The sequence below is a fragment of the Lineus longissimus genome, chromosome 16 (assembly GCF_910592395.1).
Source record: "Lineus longissimus chromosome 16, tnLinLong1.2, whole genome shotgun sequence".
In the NCBI taxonomy this organism is placed as follows: Eukaryota; Metazoa; Nemertea; class Pilidiophora; order Heteronemertea; family Lineidae; genus Lineus; species Lineus longissimus.
In genome coordinates, this window is record NC_088323.1 from 15945431 (window position 1) to 15967124 (window position 21694).

The window sequence follows — 21694 nt, forward strand, 5'->3', positions numbered from 1 at the left end:
CTCCCTATGGATTTTACGTACCGGTGTGACAGCGGATATAGTCCCCCTGGAGTCATAGTCCGGTAGCATTGTACTTGATCAATTAAGCAGCATGATCTATTGTACCGCTAACCCTAACCAAAACATTTAGCAATGCGGGCTATTGTAACACGGACTATCAGCCCTAGGACTACTATCCCTTGCACACCTGTTGTTTGTTACCACTGATGACCACGTATGTGCCACAACTTACAGGCCTGTGAGACAGACGTTCCTCATGTTATTTTCTCCGGCCTACAGCCAGTGGTATTTTTTGCAATTTGGTTGGCGTGTTTGATTAGTACGTTGAGATACGCAAAAGGTAAGAGTCAGTGCAGAATTCTTAATTAAGTGGAAGCCTCACCTCCTAATGGAATTGAAGATTCCATACGGTCTCTTATTTTCTCTGATAGTTACAACCGTAAAGCATCACTGCACCATAAGCTTGTTTGTCTCTTAGTAAAGGCCTCATAGGCCTTCGATGGTCATGTTTTGTGCCCCTGTAAAAGTAAAAAGTGTCCCCCCTGGAAAAAGTGTCCGGCCCTATTGTATTCTGCAATATGGTTCTATAGAGACCTGACAGTCAATAGCTCAGAGATTGAAGCGCATAATAGAATCCTTTGTTCCCGGACATTTTATCCTAGGACATTTTAAACTCCTACACCGGGTTGGCCCTAGGGTGTTGGGTACAATGTATTTAACTGGTTTTTAAAAGATTGTATATTTGTATGTCCTGCTATGTATTGTTACTGTAATGTCCTCAGTTATGGGGTTTTTGAATAAATAAATAAATAAATGATATATGTTTGGGCTGGTTGTGGCAGGAGAATCTGTCCGTAGGATAAAGTGTCCCTGAAAATCACTTTTTTCATTCGGAAATTCATTAATGCAGAAAAATTCTGTCAAAGTATTTTCATAGATTTGATATAAAATGTATCAAAACCTGTTACTTCAAGTAATAACTTTTTGAATGCATTAGTAAAACAGCTTTTATCACGTTTTAAATCACACAAAATAAACTTTGAAATTCGATTTAATCTGTAAATCTTCTGTGGAGATATTTCTATGACGATTTTGCTTTTACCATTTTTTTTCGCCGTATATTTTTCTCTCAAAATATCGTTGTAATAATTAGTCTTCTGTTATTTCATGTAGTTTGGACTTATATTAAATTAAATGTGTTCCAGTGTTGCATGACCTACACTACCTTATACCACACGAACCATCACCATAGCATGTGCTGTGACTGTCATATAATCAGAAAACAATTTGGGTTGGTGCCGGTGTAACATCTGTGGTTGTTTCCCATGTGTCAGTGTTTCCAAACAATAGGCAGCTAGAGAGACCATGACTTTTCAATAGGGGGAAACACAGAAAAACTTGTCAATCTATCTTTTAACGTTCCCAAACAATGAGGGGAAACACTCAAAAATAGAAACACTCAAAAACATTACACCGGTCACTAGAACTTGACCCATTTCAGGTATTCTCCTGAACATTCGTTCAACCTGAGGACGCCATAGCGGATTCTTCCCACGTATTGCTTGCTAATAAATATCTGATGTTTTCGGAATAATACCTCAAAATCTAATAAAGAAGATTCCTTAGATTTTTATCAGTTTCGTCGGCTTCTTCCTGCGGATGGTCGGACAATAAAACTGTATTTTTTTCACTTGCCAAGCAGGTATGGCATGCATTTATGAAAAATCGGTGATAAATATTTTGTCTTCGAACGATTTTGTTACCGGTAGAGTCCCAATTCGTCCGATGGGGTACCCGATGGGTTTATACGCTGTGACAGTGCCTCGGAAGGGAAATGATAGTTAAATGGGTTTGGCGGCCAGGAAGTTCGTGACAGAGGTCAAAAGGATTAACAACTGTCAACGCATATAGCATCCCTAATTGAAAATCCCGATGGCTTTATCTTTAGTTAAGATCTTTTTCTTTCATTCAAAATGTATAGAAAACTACCGTCCTTATATACATGTATAAGTGGCCTCGACCGATGTACATTTCACTTTTTGCTTTACATTACAATGTCGTTTGGCATTTCTGGCGAAAAGAAAACGTTCGACTCGAACAAACAGATACATGACTCATCATCCCTGACAAATCTCCCCGACCATCTTGGGCTAAAAAGGTTGGTCGTAAACCAGTGATCGCCAGTGGCGCGTCACTCATTCAGGCCAAGCCATCACGGTCCAATACCCCGAACGGAGCGAGACCGTAACTCGTAGTGACGTCTTCTGTCTCTTAATCGAAAATTACCCCGTATCCCAATCAATCTTCTAAATTGATACTTTGGTACAGTTGGGTGGAAAAACTGTCAAAACTGATACGAAACTAAATGTGTCTCGCGTAGAAATATTGGTATATGATGCTTGTTCAACGCTTCGGTGCGCTGTGAGGCGGTCAAGGGAATAATTTCAATATTTGGTAAAAATATCGCCGATGGTTCTCGTGTTAACTTTCTTCGTTTATACGGTAGCATGGGCGGAAATCATGTTGCGCTGTGGTGAGGGCACCATGCTCATAATCAGGAGGTCGTGGGTTCGACTCTCGGAAGAGATCACCGTTGTTTCGTCTTTGTGTCCTTGAGCAATTCTACCTGTGGATGCACGGGTAGGAGACTTCCGTGTGATATGACCCGCGGCGGACTAGGAACTATACACATTAATCGGTCAGAATGCAAAAGGGCCGGACACTTTTTCCAGTGGGACGTTTTCTCCTTTACACCGGCGATCGCTGGATTCGCAAACCGTTTCAATGCTTAACCTGCGAGATACAAAGGTAAATTAGGTCTAAGGACACTTTTATTGCAAAAACCCTTAGCCTTCACACCAGAAAATTGCATTTACACAAAAAATACCTGAAATGAATTTAGTCGTTTTTGTATCTGAACTCTTTATTTGCACTTCTATATTTTCAGGTTGTGAGCTACAACGCCACTGAGTCGATTGACGCAGTGAACAGGACATTGGCTCGCCCACCAGTCGAGATGGACACAGCGAAGAAAATCGCGGAGGCGAGATGTGTTGACGAGATTTTGATGAAGCCTTACCCAACGGATGGTATGTAAGAGGTGGTTCAACGTTTCAATATCACTACGAATGCACGGCTCGCTTGAGCTAACGAAGTAATGCGCATCGTGAGATTATTAGCCGCCCGCTTATTCAGAAATCATACACCTCATTTTGTTATGTGGCCCCTTACCTGGGAGTCAAAGGAATTCAGACAGAACTGAATACACGGTCTCTTGTCTTCAAACAAAGCCCGCTCCCACCTAGGCCTAAAATCTGATCGCAGTTAAAAGAATTCAGGCCTGGCACAATACACTGTCTATTCTCTTCAAACAAAGCCCACTCGCACCTAGGCCTAAATTCCCATTATTCTACTGTCTTATCAAAGGGTTATCAAAGCGAATCTTGATAATATCGACCCCCACTAAACATCTTACATTGATAGGCCTAAATTTGCAAGGGCAAATAAACGTTATCTTATCATCGACAAATGCGTATCGATTGAAATCATTGAAACGGCTAGCTTTGTTTGTACAATTAATCTCGAAATATTTCCCATTGAGAAAAAACACTCTTACGAACTTCGTCACAAGCTGGTGTCGCTGGTGCTGTTGAAGAAGTCTTTTGTATCGTAGCGGTCTTTGGAGTCGGAAACATTCCTTGCTGTCGGAACCAAGGGTTGCGAAGTTTAAATTTAACGAAAAGTGTTCGATATAAGAGTTTTACATGAAGAATAGAAGTATCACCTCTTTGTTGTACTTCGTGGTCTGATTGAGACTGTCGGGGAAACCGCGAATGAGGCCAAATACCCTCGGCTGCCTGCGCGAGAGATTTGGCCTGCAATAGTTTTTGGTCTACCAGCGGTCTTGAACGCAACCAAAAGACCGCTGCTATGATGAGGTATTAATTCCTTGAATACAAGTATATGTGTCTGTACCTCCTTGCATCTGTTTTTCGTCTATTTTCAGGGCGGTTGTATTGCAACCGGACGTGGGATGGCTGGGGGTGCTGGAACGACACCCCGGCAGGAGAGCTGGCCTACACCGCCTGTCCAAGTTTTATGGAAGGGTTCGACCCCCGGTGTAAGTTGATCAGCGTCAAGTCTTTCTGGCATTACTTGAGTAGGCAGAGTTTATAGAGAGTTCACGACCCTGGCCTATCTTAGAGACCGGAGTTGCAGTCATGCAGTGACATTCGATTTAACTGCATGAAATAACGCTTTTACACTATTTGTGTCTAATAAATCATCTTTGCTGAATGTCTTCCTTACAGTACATGAAAAGGTTAGATTCCGCTCTAAGAAATAAAGGTTTTGAATTTTGAAAAACCTTCAGTGTTTTTTGACCAACACGACTATGCACCCCGTCAATGTTTTTTTCTGCGAAGTAGTTTTTCAAAATCGTAAACACCATTTTGGGTTTTCAATTTATCGAAAAACCGCGATAAGGGGTGCACATTTGTGTTTGCCAAAAAACCGCTAAAGGTTTTCCTTGCTCAAAACCCCTTTTCGAAGAGTGAATAGTAGTGTCTAAAAGAACTGATTTCGTAACAGCGGGAAAGTGCCGTCGTTTGCTGCTGTGGCGTATGTTTAAGTGGAAAAATAGCAAACTTTGGCGGCAAACTGCTGCTGGTTGGAGCAAAACTACTTAATTGGAATCAGTGCTCTATCGCGTAAGCCGAAAATGTAATTTGTAGGAAGATTATTTCTAAGTTTGCAGCGCATAAAGAAGGAGAAGTGAAGATTACGAAGTGAAGAAGACGTGCTTTTTATTGGAAACGTTTTGCACGGGATCGGAGAAGATCTGTTTAATGAAAACCTACTTAAGCTGTCCGTGGCTAAAAACGCGTCAAAGAAAGATTCGATGTCAAGTTCCACCAAATCCCTCAAAATACTGCAACTTGTTTTCATGTATATCATTATTTCCATGCCTTGGGACTTTCCTCACTTAAAGTACATGTATTTCTCTCATTGACAGTAAAGGCCAATAAGATATGTACTATAAATGGTACATGGTGGATCCATCCCATGACAGGCAAGAGGTGGTCAAACTACACCACGTGTGTAGACAGATCCGGCATGCAGGTAGGCAGGACTATGCTCCATATCACGGGAAAGTCGCGCCCTAAGAAAAGTTAGCTCCAAATGGCGGGGAACATTTATGATCAGTACTTTGGTCAAAAGTGGCTGGTTATTGGTCATGTTAGAGTATGTTTCTCCGTTACTTTGGACTTGGAAGTTTTAGATGAAGTGGTTATTGTTATTGTTTATCAGTTGAGGGCGAAGGCGTTAAGCCCGCAGCACACTAGCCGCCAACTTTGGCGACAAGAAGTGTTCAGCTGACGCCTCTCGACGCCGAAGTTGGCGGCCAGTGAATCCCGGTCAGAGCACACCTGCCCAGAATCGGCGTCCAGTAGCGTCTTTTCCGCCACTTTAGGCTGCCATTTTGAAATCATGTGACATCAAGGCGCATACTGATTGGTCATAGCCTCGCCGCCGACGCCAATTCAGGCGGCAATCCGTAGCACACCTGGCTTCTTCTTGCGTTCAAACGCGGCGACACGCGTCAAAAATCAAACATGTCAGATATTTGGCGTTTAGTTGCGGCAAGTGGCGGCAAGTCGCGTTCGCCGACGCCGTTCGTAGCAGACTGGGGATTTTTCAGGCGTTCAGTACTCTTACGGCAAAAAACGCCAGTGAACGCCGAAGTTGGCGGCTAGTGTGCTGCGGGCTTTACCCTGCTGGCCAGTGCACCACCTAGGGCTGTTGACCAATTATGCGGGGTATGTGTATCTAGTTGCAGTGTCGGTATTTATTGCCTCACCAACACTGCTCTATCGGGTGGAGTTGTCATTCCCCCAAAAGCCTCAGCTGCCCACGCAGTGTTAAGTGAGCCATCCAGTACCTCTAGTTCGATATCAATTCCTTAATTATATCACTCGATAAATACACACAAAACTTAATCGGAATATATCACTAACGCTATCTCGACCTTTCTTTTCAGACCGACAAAGCTGTCCTAACGGTGTTCATCGCCGGCTACTCAGCTTCCATGATCGCCATGGTGTTATCACTCATCATCTTCTTCTCATTCAAGTAAGTGATGTATCATTGCCCGATCAGATTGAAAGATAAGAAAAAGGTCGGGCACCCTTCAGACTCCCACTGCGAATTCATATCTGACGCATCTAATGAGATATTTGATTCAATTTCATATAAACGCCTTCATGCTGGTATTGAACCTGCACTTTCAAAAAAATAATATTTGAAATTTTGAATAAGACCTCTGCATGAAACGGATATGACGAAGTCGTCACCCAAGTCGTGGGCCTTTTTTTAATTGATTCGAAAATCTTGTCCGGATTCACGACTCGTAATATCTATACATAAATCATTCCCCTGACTAGCTTGATACAGTTATCATAAGGCCTGAAACCGTACAAGAGATTCAAGTCTTCACAGGAAACTTTTAAGTAATCAGATCTATAAGAGCCACTTAAAAATGTAATCAAATCTGTACAAAAGATTTGTATTGGAAAGGTAAGATCCATTTAAAATTGTAATCAGATATCACAAGGTACTAAAAAATGTACTAATCTGATCTCTACTTGAGACCTGCCTTTTGTAGAGATCTGCTGATTACATTTTAAGCTGATTTCATTTTTAAAATGTGTTCGGCAAATCTAATACAAAAGATGAAAAGATTAGAACTTCACTAACGTGACTAAAAGATAAACGTTTTCGATACGTATACAAACCTGGCTTACTTTTTCAGACAACTTAACTGTGATCGAATAACGCTCCACAAGAATCTTTTTATATCGTACGTGCTAAACGGATTATTGTGGATATTGTTTTATACTCTGGTCGCATATGACCCCGTGGTCCTGGGGCAAAATCCGGTAGGTGGACATTTTTAAGCGAACTACAGTGTTTTTCAGATAGATCTGCCCAACCGACCTCTTCTCACTAAACTGTGTAATGCGATCACAAATAGAAATGTTACACCCTGGCAGCCGTTGTGTCTTAGTTGATCAGCTTAAGTTGATGTGAAAGAGCATCGGTTAGGCCTACCCCAAGGATAATATAGTGTTCTGCAACACCAATGTCATTTGGTAAATGTGATCTGGTCACATTCCTGAGTTCAACTGAGTACCTTCGGCCAGAAATCTCTTTACTCACAATATGTTTATTACTCTAGATCTGAGTCCCTTATTGCATTTTAGTCACACGGACACCACCAATACTTGACTTGCCAAACTCAGCTCGACGCCGAACTGCAGCGCCACTCGCGGACAAAGATAGAACAACTCGACATTTTTTTCACTGGTTTTCTTGCTGCGCATGCGTACCAGCGTCATCTTTTGTTGATTTCCGCTGGTACGCATGCGCAGCGAGAAAACCGGTGAAAAAAATGCTGAGTTCTTCTATCTTTGTCCACGAGTGGCGCTGCAGTTCGGCGTCGCGCTGAGTTTGGCAAGTCAAGTATTGGACATGTTGGACTCCTAGCTCGTTCCTCGTCAAGTCCCTCATTCAAATTTCGTATAACATCATTCTGTCTCATTGCAGTTGTGGTGTCGAGTGATGCATATCTTTACATCCTACTTCACTGTCTGTAACTTCTTCTGGATGTTTAACGAGGGTCTATACCTCCACACGATAATCGTGGTCGCCTTTAGCTCAGGCAAGAAGTTACTCATCGGATGCCATTTGATCGGCTGGGTGCTGCCTCTCATCCCCGTCACCATTTATACCCTCCTTAGAGGCCTGTCTTCGGACGAGCATCAAAAGTTAAGGTACGTGCAAATAGGGTTAAAATTTACAATCCCCGATGGGAAATGACGTAGTTTGATCGCATTCAACTATAAATCCATTGAACAGTGGTGCTTCGTTAGTCAACCGATGAACTTGTTTTGGGGTGTGATCGGGGATTGTAAACTCGTTCCGCAAATAGGTTTGGTCTTGACCAATCGACTTGGAAGTTAATCTGCAATTGCACTAGTGGGACCCCTTCCCTTACGCATGGGTGTGTGTGTGGGGGGGGATACTGCTAGTAGCTTAACTTTTGCGAAACCCTGATGAGTATTTCGACCTCCATCAAAAGTGAATGTAAGAGCGACCGGGTTTTTGTGTCTAGCAAAGTGGAAAACTGTCTTGTTCTTGATGGGGAAGTTAATCTTGAATTGGACCAGATCGTCTTTGCCAAGTTTGGGGGAGTGAGGATACTGCTAGTAGCTTGATTCTTCAGAAACCAGGTCAGCTCCAACCTGATGAGCGGTTCGACCTCCCCAGGTTGCACATTCGCTCATACCTGATTTTTATTTCAGTTGTTGGCTGCATGAGACAGATCTTCATTGGATTAACGCAGGCCCAGTCGTGGCTTCATTGGTTGTAAGTAAAATGTATCTCCAATAGCATTCCGCGAAGTTACTATTTATAGCTCACAAGGTCATTTGAATAAGATATTGATGACGTTTTAGTCACGTGACAGTCGGACATCGACACTTATTTCTACGCATTTGAGCTTATTTCAAAGTCAATTATCTTTGACCCTGCATTGTTTTTAGCATGAATGATACCATAGAGTCAGAGAGAGAAATATTCAGAACAATTATGTAGTATTTCCAACACTCGGACATGTGCCAGATTGAATCTAACTGCCCTAGTTAGAAAGCCTGAATCCATTACGAAACCGCATGTTTGTCCGACATTGCCTGTAATTCAGCGATGGGGAAATAGAGGGCAGCAGCTGTAGTGACGTCATCTTCGCGGAATGCTATTCCATATAATTATATACTTTAGGTGTTTACTAACTTACCACCCACTTTTGCCTGCAAGTTACACACATACATGTACACGCATGTAAGGGCGGTGCGATCGATCTTGAAACGAATGACTGGTCGAGTCTATGAGCGCAAGGGTGGCGACAGATTGGATCTGTTTCCAGCCTGTTAAAAATGAACGAAAGGCAATTCAACGGGTGAAAATGACTTGTAAGGCCGAAGTTACATAGACCTCATTCGTTCATTTATCACGAGTCACTTTCTGGGTTTTTCTTTCATTCCTCGGTGAATGCACGCCACAAGGCCGTGCATTCACAGGGGAAAGAAAGCAAAAGGGGAAAATGAGTCCTGGGAAATGAACGAATGAGGTCTATGTAACTTCGGCCTAAGAGACTAAAAGCCAACCTTGATTCTGAAAGACCTAAGGGCATGGCTGTGACCATTGATTGAGCGGGTATTCGAAGAACATTTGCGATGGTAGGCAGACAGTAAGCTTCATTCATAAGTATGAATGAAACATAATGTAGGCCTACTTTTGGGTGAGGGGTCACAATGACATTGTCAGCTATCTTATCAATGGTTTCGTGTTTGATTTCAGCTGAACTTCATTTTTCTGTGCAATATCATTCGTGTATTAGTGACTAAGTTACGAGCAGTCAATTCGCCAGACACAAACCAGACCAAGTGAGTATACGACACAGACTGAAATATATACACTGTATTCATTGAGAAATATTTCGGTTAGAATGCGGAAAAATTTCAAGCAGTAGCTCATTAGTTTGTGAAGAGATGTTGAATTTATCACAAAGTTACTGTAAGATTTTAATGGAAGTGACTACTTGGCAAGCCCGGCTTACCAAACAGCGACTTTTTCTTGTCCTGAATGGAGAGCCGAACTCATTAATATTGAAGTAAAGTCTCCAGCTCGCCAAACAGGGTAGATTTTTTACCTGTTTGGCAAGCCCGGCTGGCCGAACAGGGTGGCTTTTTAGTGCTGTTTGGCAAGCGGCTCTCCAAACAGGACAAAAAAAGATGCCTGTTCGGCGAGCGGCTTGCCAAATAGACCCGGCCAAGATTAATATGTTAGTCAATAAACAAGTATGTACGTTGATCAGCTTTCATTGGTTTCAAAACAGTCTTGTTAAACTGTCGTTTGAACGTACACGACCTTGAAATTCAGTTGTAAACAATTGATTCTAGACTTAGATTTCAAACATGCGCAGAAGATTTTTGTATAAGAAACTCGGCTTAAAGTTACAAAAATATTACGAGTGATGCACTTATTAGAAGTACGACGTTTAACCATTAGACCAATCCCTAAACTATTTTTCAAAATGTTGCCATTTCTTCCAGGAAAGCAGTGCGAGCTACTATCATCCTCGTCCCCCTTCTTGGTCTTCAATATATCATCATACCCTTCCGACCAGCACCAGATTCAACAGAGGAACGAATTTATCTTGTTGTAGCTGCTGTACTAGTTTCATTCCAGGTAATAATTCCGACTCCCTGGCATTCTCCAGCGCATTCTCCCGCGCATTCTCTCGCGCATTCTCTCGCGCATTCTCCCGCGCATTCTCCCGCGCATTCTCTCGCGCATTCTCCCGCGCATTCTCCCGCGCATTCTCTCGCGCATTCTCTCGCGCATTCTCCCGCGCATTCTCCCGCGCATTCTCTCGCGCATTCTCTCGCACATTCTCTCGCGCATTCTCCCGCGCATGACTGGAACTCTTTTAATAGATAACATCGTTCCATCCCTGCATGAAGTGGTCGCCATTGCCTTCAAATGGCAGAGACTCTGCAATTTTATTTTGAGACTTCAGCGCCTCTGATCTTGTCACGCAAATGTTTGTGACGTGGTTGAATAGTGCATTAAACATTTCGGTTACTTATCATGGGGCCATATTCACGACACTCTTTCTAAGCCCAATTTTACTTGCAACAACACAAGCATGTAATCATATATTACTAGGTTACTATGTCAACAACGTGTTTTGAATAATTGACGTATTTTATACTTCTAGCTAACTGACTAGTAGGCTATGTGGTAAGACCACATAAATATTTCTGAAACTTTTTGTCCTTTGAATAAAATTTGTCTTTTTTTCAGGGTCTGTTTGTAGCAATGATATTTTGCTTCTTCAACGGAGAGGTAGGTGACACGTGGCATGATTTTTTGTTTTGAACTGTGCATCCTTCTGGGCGGGGCAGTGAGCACTGATTAAAATGGTTCAATACGTTTACTGCACGATTCCTTTCTCTAACATTACACAGGTAACTCGAATAAAGGAGCGACATAAAATGTTTTTTTCAAAATGTCAACATTTTGAAAATTGGAATGATTTCTGTCTTATGTTTTAAGATGCGAGCAACCCACAAGAGAATTCGGCTAACAATGAAAATGCGCTTAACTTTGAAAGCAGAAAAGGCTATGATTAAATTGGCCTAATTATCAAGAACTAAAAGAGTATAATGACTTTTATTATTCATTTATCGGCATTACAGACTTTGTTGGTCCATACTCTGTCTAATCACCGGAGATACAACATAATTAGGGGCCTTTGACTTGCGAAAAGATTATGATAATTCTCAACATGTATGTTAAAAAAATTCTCTACTAAATTCAATTGCAAAAATCATTAATGTCTACAGGCTGCAGAACATTGAAACTATTTGATCAGTATTTTCACTGCTCCGTTCCTGTGGCTGTTTCGTGCGTCTGGTCAAGTCTGTGAATATGCACATTGCGGCGAGAAACAGCAAGTCTAAACACCCTTTAAGGATTATCAACAGTTATGGGCTCTGTTGTAAGAAAGCTTTTCGCTCATGAATCGACATGTCTGCATGATGTTAAGAGCTAACATGCTTTCTAACAACCAAGCCCTGGAAGTTCAAAATTTGTTCGAATACAAGCCTGATATGATATAGTTTATATAAACTTTTCGTTTCACCAACCAACTCATAAGGTCTTTTTGTGACAACCTGTATGGCTTTCGAAATGGGAGGGGTGGGGATAGTTAACATAGTAACTACGGCGACCATGAAAGTAACCATGGTAACGGTAGACTTGTTGTTTCTTCCCGCTGTTTCCTTCTCAAGACTTTTCTCCATTTTTTCTCCATTTAATCACATGTGACCTTGAATGACTCACTTCACCTTTGTAAATATCACTCGTCACTCGACTGTAATGGCTGCTTTTGATGATTGCGTTTGGCCTTGACCTTCTAAATGTAAGCACGTCCCAAATCTATGCATTCCCGTGGCCTGCATTCAACTGTGGTCCATGTCGCTGTTGTTTACCTTTTATGTCGTGTACGCTGATTGGGTGCCGAGATTGCAACTCATGAATATGTTAATCTGTCTTGAACGGACCAATGAATACTACTGTAACAATCACCTGAGGCATTATGGATTTGATGCAAGACTGATTATTGTGGCAGAAATAAAATCTTTTTCCAGCATCTCTCTCCTCAACAGGAATTGGTTGGTTGCTTGGTTGGGTGTTGGGGCAGTGGTCATCGTCCCTCACGTTGTGAGTCGCCGCTGCGCGGCCACGTGACGCTGCTACCCGACGCAAAACCGAACCTGAGGTTGAATGCTCGAACTTGGAATATTCCCATACTATTTCCTGAACAAGAAATGAGCACGGAGACCTTCCTTCGGGAAATGTCGTTTTTGTCATCAACAAGAGTTTGTAATATCCTACCCAAACTGTTCGCGCGTTCTATCATATATTTGCAGCGCGACAACGCTACATTCCTTGTAACACGTTCCTTCGAACATGTTCCACCGCCTCGTCCTTTAATATGTGCAACTTCGGTCCGGTCACATTCTCTATGTTGTAAATTACATTTCATAAGTAAAGTTGTTGCCACGATTTCTAACTAATTCACGATATCATATTCGTATAATTGCATGTACGATTCATACCCAAAATGTAATATGCATACTGTCATTACAACCAGTTTGTTAGTGCTCATAAGAATACTGCATTACACTGAAGATCTATCGACTTCGAATTAATTGATGACACGATTGCTAAAGACTTATTTTTTGAAGTATTTGAAAGCAATGCTCCTAGAAAGGCATAGATTAGAGGAATTTACATGGTGGCAGTAATCGGAGTGTTTCTTATAATCCCCAAATCGACGAATCCAACCTCGATTTGCGCTTCCCAATGTTACACTCTCAGCCTCGTTCTGACTCCGGTGACGCTATGCGTCTGCACAGCAGGAAATGGCAACAGGTCCATTCCTTTGAGGAGGTCATCTCCTAAAACGGCTGTGGTGAAAATGAGGCTAAAGCGAGTGAATTTTATCGGTGCGACCTGCGACAATTTTCGCAGCGACAAGCGACAGTTGCGCTCAAAAGATCGCACGTCTGCGGCTGAAACATGTAATCGCAGGTCGCATCGGCCACCGATTCTTTTCGTAAGCACCTGCAATGACCAGCGCAAACGAGGGAATTTGGTCGCCTGCGATTAGATTGCAGGTCGCAGCGATAGAAAAGGTTCGTTTGCGAGGTGCTTTAGAGTGTGACAAACCAGACATGCATGAATTTCCAAAGTGGGATTAGTCTACGAACGCTCTGATTATCTGCGCATCATATTTCAATCAACTGTGCTCGATTTTATGTGCTTTACGTTCCTCGGTCTTGCAATTCTATCCTTCAACCAGACAACATATCAGAGCAGCCACTGTCGCCAGGCGTACACTGTGTCGCGGCTCAAGTGACAGACTTCGCATTGTAAGTTGTTACGCTACGTACTGCTTCAGCGAAATGACAAGGTCCTCGTCAAAGCTGTTTACCACGAGAGGGGCATCGTGACGGCTGAAGGTCGACGAGGGAGTATTCCATTAGGTTTCGCTCCGACGTACAGCTGAACTTCTTACAATGCGTAGTCTTGTGTCACGTGAATCATTACACTACGTGACATAGAACAGGATAATTCTGCTCTTGTATTATCTTTTCCACTGGGTATCACGGTGCCAATTGACTGGCTAGCGTGCGGAATAGATTTCTGGTAACAATAGGCCTACCCGGTCTTTGTGACTGGTGAAAGTGAGGGGTGGAAGGAGAGCAATAAACCCCCGCTAGAATTTGTTGGAGAAAAGATTCGGGCGAGTCGTTGGCATGTTGGTCGTAACGAGTACATTCGTTCGATTTATTGGGCACAGTGTATGTGAACCTGGTATTCGAATACGCCGACCCATGTCCGTTTCCCGTGTGGTTCTATGTAAACTAGAGCCGTACGGTATTCGAATACGCCGACCCATGTCCGTTTCCCGTGTGGTTCTATGTAAACTGTGTCGGAGGAAATGTTATGTCCAACAATTTGTTATTGTTCAACCCTTTTGACAAAAGAATATAACAGTGGAATGTCCCGTTTCATGCACAATAAAGCTCGTGTGCTTGTCGCGACAGTGGTTATAATATAGATAATGTCTGAAATACGGTACTACCGAACATTCTGCAGAGAATACAACACAATTGAAACCTGACTTTCACCAATTCGTTTTTACTGTTTAAAAAAGTACGACATATTTTCTACAAATTCTATTCCAAAGGCATTTTTACCCTATATTTTGTGTAAAAAGCTTCAAAAAACAATTTCGCCTACTTTTTCTCATCTTCTTGACCACCTCATTCTCTGTCTTAGAAATCTCCTTCAAAGTCTTTTTCATGTGAAGTCCGGTCCGGTGCTGGAACCTACGTGTGTTATTACTCTGTGTATTGCCGGGTGAAGGGTCGCCTCGATCAATATTGTCAGTCTGCCAACATACGGTTTATCGAGTTAATATTAATAATTTTTGATCAAAAATGGGCCAAAATATCACAAAAGGGGATTGTAGGAATTTCGAACTTCGCTTGGAATGAAATGCACACTATCTGCAAATGCATGAGATGTTCTTTAGTGAATAACAACGATAAGTATATTTCATCCCAAGAAAACTTCGAAAACAAAGTCAGGAATTTTCGTCGGTATCCTTAAAAAAGTTCATACGTACGAGGCTTCATGTAACTATGAGCGATTCGTTCGTTGATGTTGCTGAAGTTATCGGAGGTCTTGGGGAGATAGATTGACCTACTATAAAAGCACGAAGCACACGAAGCCATGATTTCATGATCTCTGTGCGCTCTCAGCTTTAAGGGTTGACCACAGGCACCACCATTAAAAAGCACCAGAAATCCGATAGCAATTAGAATGACTCCTTCAGAACGAAGTGAATGCCAATATGATGGGCGGGAGTCTGTTCTCATTCACTTCATTTTGAAGGCGTTCTAATCGGATTTCAGGTTCCAGCCAAATAGCATTCCACGATGATGAGGTCACTGCAGCTGCTGCCCTCTATTTCCCCATCGCTGAATTACAGGCAATGTTGGACAAACATGCGGTTTCGTAATGGATTCAGGCTTTCTAACTAGAGCAGTTAGATTCAATCTGGCACATGTCCGAGTGTTGGGAATACTACATAATTGTTCTGAATATTTATCTCTCTGACTCTATGGTATCATTCATGCTAAAAACAATGCAGGGTCAAAGATAATTGACTTTGAAATAAGCTCAAATGCGTAGAAATAAGTGTCGATGTCCGACTGTCACGTGACTAAAACGTCATCAATATCTTATGCAAATGACCTTGTGAGCTATAAATAGTAACTTCGCGGGATGCTATTGGTAACGTTTGCTGTGGTCAACCATAGTCCACTGCAGTCAGTTTGCAAATCTGAAAAATGCATACGGATGAAAGGTTCTGTCAGTGTTTTGACGCGATGGGTGACCCTTTTCCCCAGCAATATACTGTCCTCGTTCTCAGTGTGGTGTCACGGTGAAGGTATACATATTAGGAACGTAAAGTCCGGTAGGTCCTTGAGTTTGTTCGTTGACCTCAATGTTTTATTGTCAACGCTTATTCTTGTTCTATTGCTAGGTAGTGGCACTTATGAAAAGAAAGTATGGCCAGAGGCGAATGATGCGGGCCTATAATGGGTCGCGGAGAGGGACGTATTGTACCACGGTTACCATGGCCCCGGTAGATTCTGTCTCGCACGTGCCAACTTCGCCAAACGATGACTCCAAGGTCCCCTTAACAAAAGAGGCGAGGCTCTGATCATGAGCTACTATTAATTATCGACGTAGGTTCGAAACTTGTCGTCTCAATACTAACTATTGATAACTACGGACAGGATTTACCGTTGCGACGAATGCTTGAAAGATTCGGTTTTTGCTTCGCTTTCGACGTTCACGCTTACGCCACCTTTTGACGACGATATGAACTGGAAATAGGATGCTTGGTACATGTACGAATGCCGTCGTTTCGTCGTTAGTCACGTGCATGCTCTAGCCAATCGCACTGCACTATTTTATGTTACGTCACAGAATACTTTTTGTTTCTCTTCATGTTTGTCTTCTCGTTTCTTAGGTGATTTCGATAATGAAACGCAAATGGGGTCAACATCAGTTGATGCGAGGCCGAAGTATGGGCAAGGGGGCCCCATGCACGATGGTCACCCAAACTCCCAATGACTACAAAATGACGGACGGCAGCGGAAAAAAGTCGATGAATTGTGATCCGACTTCGCCATGTTTGGAAAATAACATGAATGACAAAAACAAATCGAAAAACAAGCAAAAATTCTACAGGTTCGGGCGAAATAAACAACAAAACGATACCGTCTGTTGTAGTGCTGTATGACGCATGCGTGGTGACCTTTGACTTGCACTGTTGATTACATCACGCTCAGGTTTTTGTACGATATCCTGGATTACTGCGGTGCTGAATAAATACGCGTGTGCACGTGATAAATGTGCATCTCATTAGCATAATTCACCAAACGATACTTTTAAAACACTAATTTCGTCAAAAGCGGATGTGACGTCAAATTTCTCTGCCAGAAAGAGCAGGAGTGAATTCGCATGCCGAATTGAATAATAAATCCAAAAGTGACCTAAAACTCCAAGCCATTTGCTTTTGTTGATATACATGTATGTAAATAACGTATTTGATTTTTCTATCTATTGCATAGACAATGTTGGCTCATGAAAATAGCGGATACATTCAATGTTGGAGTATATCGAATATGGAAAAATGTTGTGCTGGTGAGATATAGTTTTGAAAGAAAGAATGACACGAAATATTTCAGTTTTACAGGGTCGGATCAAATCCCACTGCAATCCTACCCTGTAAAAACCTCTCCACTCTTTGCAAGATTCTTGTGGATTTTGTGCAGCAGTGTATTCAACGCGGAAGGATTTACGGTAGAGAACGCCGCGGCCGGATTTATCCGACTTCCGTCTAACCGAACTCGGATAAATCACGAGTCAATTTGAATCCCAACTCGGGCGAGTTCTGCACACCATAACGCGATCACGGTAACACAATCACGCAGATGGAGGCAGCCTAGTAAACCGCGCGCCTCACTGAGAGACCTCGCGTGATATTCGGCTGATTGATCACTCCGTTCAATCATCAGACGTTGCTATATATAATGAGAGGCGTAGTTGGGTAGACGGGAATGGGGCTGAGATTGAGGTATTCACTTCCGCCGTACACCGGAAGTAGTACTTTTCCTCAGTGTACGCCCAAATGTATTTTGTTCAGGATGTGACAAGTGTAGTATTCTCGTCATATTCTGTGATATGAAAATGTTCACTGCCCAGTATCGGAATTGCGTCTTTGAGCGTCCTACTTGATATTCTTGCATGAGGTTAGATTTGACGCATTGTTGACGTATTATCTCCATGGCGACGGTGATACACTGTGTTTGTTGGTATAAAATGTGGATTTTACTCTATATGACGAACGTACCACAAAATGTATTTTATATGCACAATTTGTACATATTTTGAAGTGCTTGAGACGCGGCACCAGTTTCGTAAAACTGGATTGATTTTAAAGTCGCGGTTGTTCGTGAATTGTTAAATGTTAAGCATGAAATGTTATCATTGAAAATGATATGTGCCGCTGTTTTTCTGTTAAGAGACAGTTGACAGTTTTGACAAATTGTTTAATGGGGGACTATGGGTAGCAGTACCTACACCCTCAAAATAACGATTTTTGGGCTTTTGAAAAACCTCAATTCAAATATTGCATGCGCCCTGTTAGGTTTTCAGCGTTATGACAAGCCATCTCTAAAACATTTAGGGGTTTTACACTTGGCCGAGAAACCCCTAAGAAGTCCATATTTGTGTGACGGCCAAAAAACATTTCTAATTGTTTCTATATCGACCAACACAAAGATCTAAAAATACTTTTCGAAGAGAGCGGGGAAGCTAATTCACGTTTTCTAATTTGGACAATAGCCAAGTATATAGCGAGAAGAGGGGTAGATTGAGTACAAACGCATTCAAAAGTAAAGGTTCTGGAATAATCGCGTACCTCAGCAACTTAAAGCGGGACTATAGGCAGGAATATGGGGTCACACTAGTTGTCTTTATGTGACTAATATACAAGGTTAAGTGACTGAGTTTTCTTGTCTTTGGCGATAAATAAGTTGCAAGTGCGAACAGTTTTGATGAGAAAGGAAAGACCTCTATTGACGATTTCGTGTACTCCTGCCCTTTGGCTGCCGGTTATAGACTCGATCCCTTTAAGCTGCGCTTGGAAATGGAGACAATTCATTATCTTAAGCATGGTCTAAGTAGCAGACTTTTGCTTGCAAATATCAGCAATATTTGTGTGTGGTCGTGCGCGTGTTGACCACAAAACGTTTGCACCGGTTTTGTAACGTGAACATCAAACAGCAACAAACTTGTTTCCAATTATTTGCACGCAGCGCACATTGTATTTTAACATGGAAAGCGAAACGACTTTGCAACCAATGACTATCTTACCCAAGGATTACAATATCTGTTACACCGTTTTTTGCCGCTTGTAGCCTAGAACATTTCTGTCACATTGTAAACAGATTAGGAATAAAGTTGATATATATTCTGAAATAATAAAGGCGTTGGTGACTTGTCGACTCCGAATTGAGAGCTCATCAGCCTCAATCACTATCTCAAAGCTGGCTATCGCCTGATATATCCCGGTTATATGAATGTCGAGCTGTCTATTCAGGGCGTCTCAAAGAGAGAAGGTTGTTCTCTAAAACGGCACTGTTTACAGGTCAAAGAGTTCTCTATCTAGGGATTATCGGAGGACAGAAGATTGGTCGCTACCAAGGGGCAGATGTAGCAGGTCAGGGCGTCTCAAAATGCACGATGGGCACGGTGTCCCTCTTGAAAAACACGCTATTCAGAGTATCTCAGAAGACACTAAAGACTAAATGGGCGGCATGTAGCAAGCACGTCAGGGCATCACATCAGTACATGATTGTTGCTGGTAGTCGGAAAATCCTTTACAGAAATGGGCGGCTTTTTACTGCAGTATGTTAGTTTTTCGTCTGGTTCATCAGTAAACTATTTTTCTGAACGTGTTTGATTCTTTTCCAATTTTGTTTCAGCTCTTAGATAGTAGAAAAACTCACAAGTCCTGGCGCGAAAAACCTCTCCCGAACGTGAATGCACGCCGAAATCCGAGATCACGTCACCCCGTTATTACGACGCAACCTCATTTCCATTATCGTCGCAGTAGCGGGGTAATCAAGCGTCTGTGATATCAACACCAAGTCGTCACAGTGTAGATTCATTGCTCCAGCACGCGCCTTACTAGTGCATCTTTCCACATGGAAAGGATCAACGCATGGAGAGCTAACTCAGTCAATTCGGAGTCAACATCGGAAAAGCTTGATAATTCAGTCAGATTTTGAATTTTTTCCTTTTTTGTGCAATTTGTTGATGGAAACTACTTATGTAGAATAGGAGGTAACTGGGCAGCCGACAGATGGGTAATATTACCATTAATAATACCAATAGTCCTTTAACATCGTTGTTGCGTTGCCGAAACCCGATAGCTAACAACACCTCAATTTAGCAAAGAAAAACATTAGTTAGTATCACGCGAGTGAAAATATGGGTAGATAATTGGTAAGGCGAGTGGCGACTATGCTTTAGGCAAATCTAAACTAAATGTCCATGCAGCATATAATGGTTGTGTTTGAACAGAGTATCGGTTCTGTCCTGGACGGTCCGGCATTATCGCCCGCTTCTTCTCCATCGAGTTGGCAACATTTGGCGATGATTAAAGCATGATTTTATCACGTTCCATTATATTTCGTTCATTTCGTCAATTAGGTAAGGCTAACAAAGAACACTCGCGTCTGGATCTTAATTAAAGTTGATGACGGCTTTAGTGATTTGCGTTAGTGTTGGTGTTAGTTTTATGATTGAACGCTGGTGTTCACATCAATCCTGCAGGACACTCTATCAATTTGGCGGCGAACGCGCGGAAAATCAGAAAAGATTTGTGCTCGTTTGACCGCAGAATTGATCGATGCATGGTGAACATATTACGTTTATTTGCTGTTGCAGGTTAGGCCTATTCGCCCCCAAGAATCAAGCTGTTTCGTGGGGGTCGATGTTATCAAGATTTGCTCTGATTAAGGAATTGAACCCGAGGCGGAGGACCTTGGTTGAGTTACCAAGACACTCGAGGGTGGAGCTAAAATACAGTCCAAACCCGAGCCGACAGGGTTTGGACTGTATTTTAGCTCCACCCTCGAGTGTCTTGGTAACTCAACCAAGGTCCTCCGCCTCGGGTTCAATTTCTATTCTAAAATACCTCAAACTTAAAAAGATAGGCCACGAAAATAACTTGAATATGTGCGAATTTGGCAAATTCCATCCATCGCCGGCCCGGCTCTTCAGTATAAATTGCATCAGAGATAAAGACAAATGTACTGCATGTGATGTTAAGCAAACTGGGTGGCAAGTTTACCTCAAAATTTATTGCATAGGGCCAACGATGTCAAAATTTTGGACATTTCTGTCCTACCAAATGGCTACAGGTTATTTTGGTAAATTTACCAACGATCGAGTCCACATTTTCGGTGTTCGGTTGTTCGTTTTTTTAGAAACGTTTTTTTCACTAAAATGGCGAGAGGGGGAGTATCGAATGGAAAGAACTTTTGTATCGAGAATAACCTATCAATAGTTTTTGGTGATGACAGTGTCCAAGTAAACAAATATCTGTCGGCGTTGATGGAAACTAAAGAGAAAACGCCGGTGTGCAAGGGATAGTAGTCCTAGGGCTGATAGTCCGTGTAACAATAGCCCGCATTGCTAAATGTTTTGGTTAGGGTTAGCGGTACAATAGATCATGCTGCTTAATTGGTCAAATACAATGCTACCGGACTATGACTCCAGGGGGACTATATCCGCTGTCACACCGGGTCGCCCGTGATCAAGACAGTCACGTGATGGAATGTAGCACATGCATGATACGGTTTGTATAACTTCCAAAATATCATGAGTAGACAGACAACCGGCACTGCGATTCCTGCAAATACACGAGACGTTGCCATGGGTGAGATTAATGGCTCCCAAGTATTTTGAAGGCGGAGTCAGAAATACTGCCGTACGTCATTTCCTGGCTCTGTCAGCTGACTAAAACTGAATGAATAAGCGCGTTCGAGTACGCATCCGCAGCTACACGTGTGAGTGCGACAGGGTTTGTTTACCCCCGTGACGTCACGACTTGGCCTGTTGCGCCTGGCGGAAGTAATCTCCTCGGTGAGCAGGTTAGTTGGGCCTCGATCCCACAATATTCTGACAATCTTTCTTTCCGTTGTGTTCTTTTTTTGAATCACAAGCGTCAATCGCATTGGTTCCTAGCTCTGGTCACCACTGCAAGTAAAAAATATTGCCAATCGGACGCCGGACCGGACAATAACGGAAAAAGACGAACAATATTCTACTTTTTTTATAACTGAATAATTCTCAACGACCTTTCTCCCGTGAAAGACAGTTGTTAAAGCTAACACACGGGGGGGGGGGG

At 42.4% G+C, this 21694-nt stretch overlaps 1 protein-coding gene across 9 annotated transcripts in view; it reads left to right on the forward strand.

Annotated features, from left to right (window-relative positions):
• The window catches only part of LOC135500241 (calcitonin gene-related peptide type 1 receptor-like), a 104188-nt gene extending 85306 nt beyond the window's left edge, over window positions 1-18882 (forward strand). For 8 of the 9 annotated variants that reach the window (XM_064791558.1, XM_064791559.1, XM_064791551.1 and 5 more), the window contains 11 exons: window positions 2948-3089; window positions 4007-4120; window positions 5015-5121; window positions 6041-6132; window positions 6812-6938; window positions 7606-7832; window positions 8364-8427; window positions 9418-9503; window positions 10173-10308; window positions 10927-10968; window positions 16241-18882. In XM_064791558.1, coding sequence (XP_064647628.1) covers window positions 3017-3089; window positions 4007-4120; window positions 5015-5121; window positions 6041-6132; window positions 6812-6938; window positions 7606-7832; window positions 8364-8427; window positions 9418-9503; window positions 10173-10308; window positions 10927-10968; window positions 16241-16513 — 1341 coding nt within the window. In that variant the 5' untranslated portion in view covers window positions 2948-3016 and the 3' untranslated portion in view covers window positions 16514-18882. Of the gene's footprint in view, window positions 1-2947; window positions 3090-4006; window positions 4121-5014; window positions 5122-6040; window positions 6133-6811; window positions 6939-7605; window positions 7833-8363; window positions 8428-9417; window positions 9504-10172; window positions 10309-10926; window positions 10969-15748; window positions 15954-16240 lie in introns of all 9 variants that reach the window. The other variant, XM_064791557.1, reaches the window with a different exon arrangement.
• Window positions 18883-21694: the final 2812 nt, after the last annotated feature.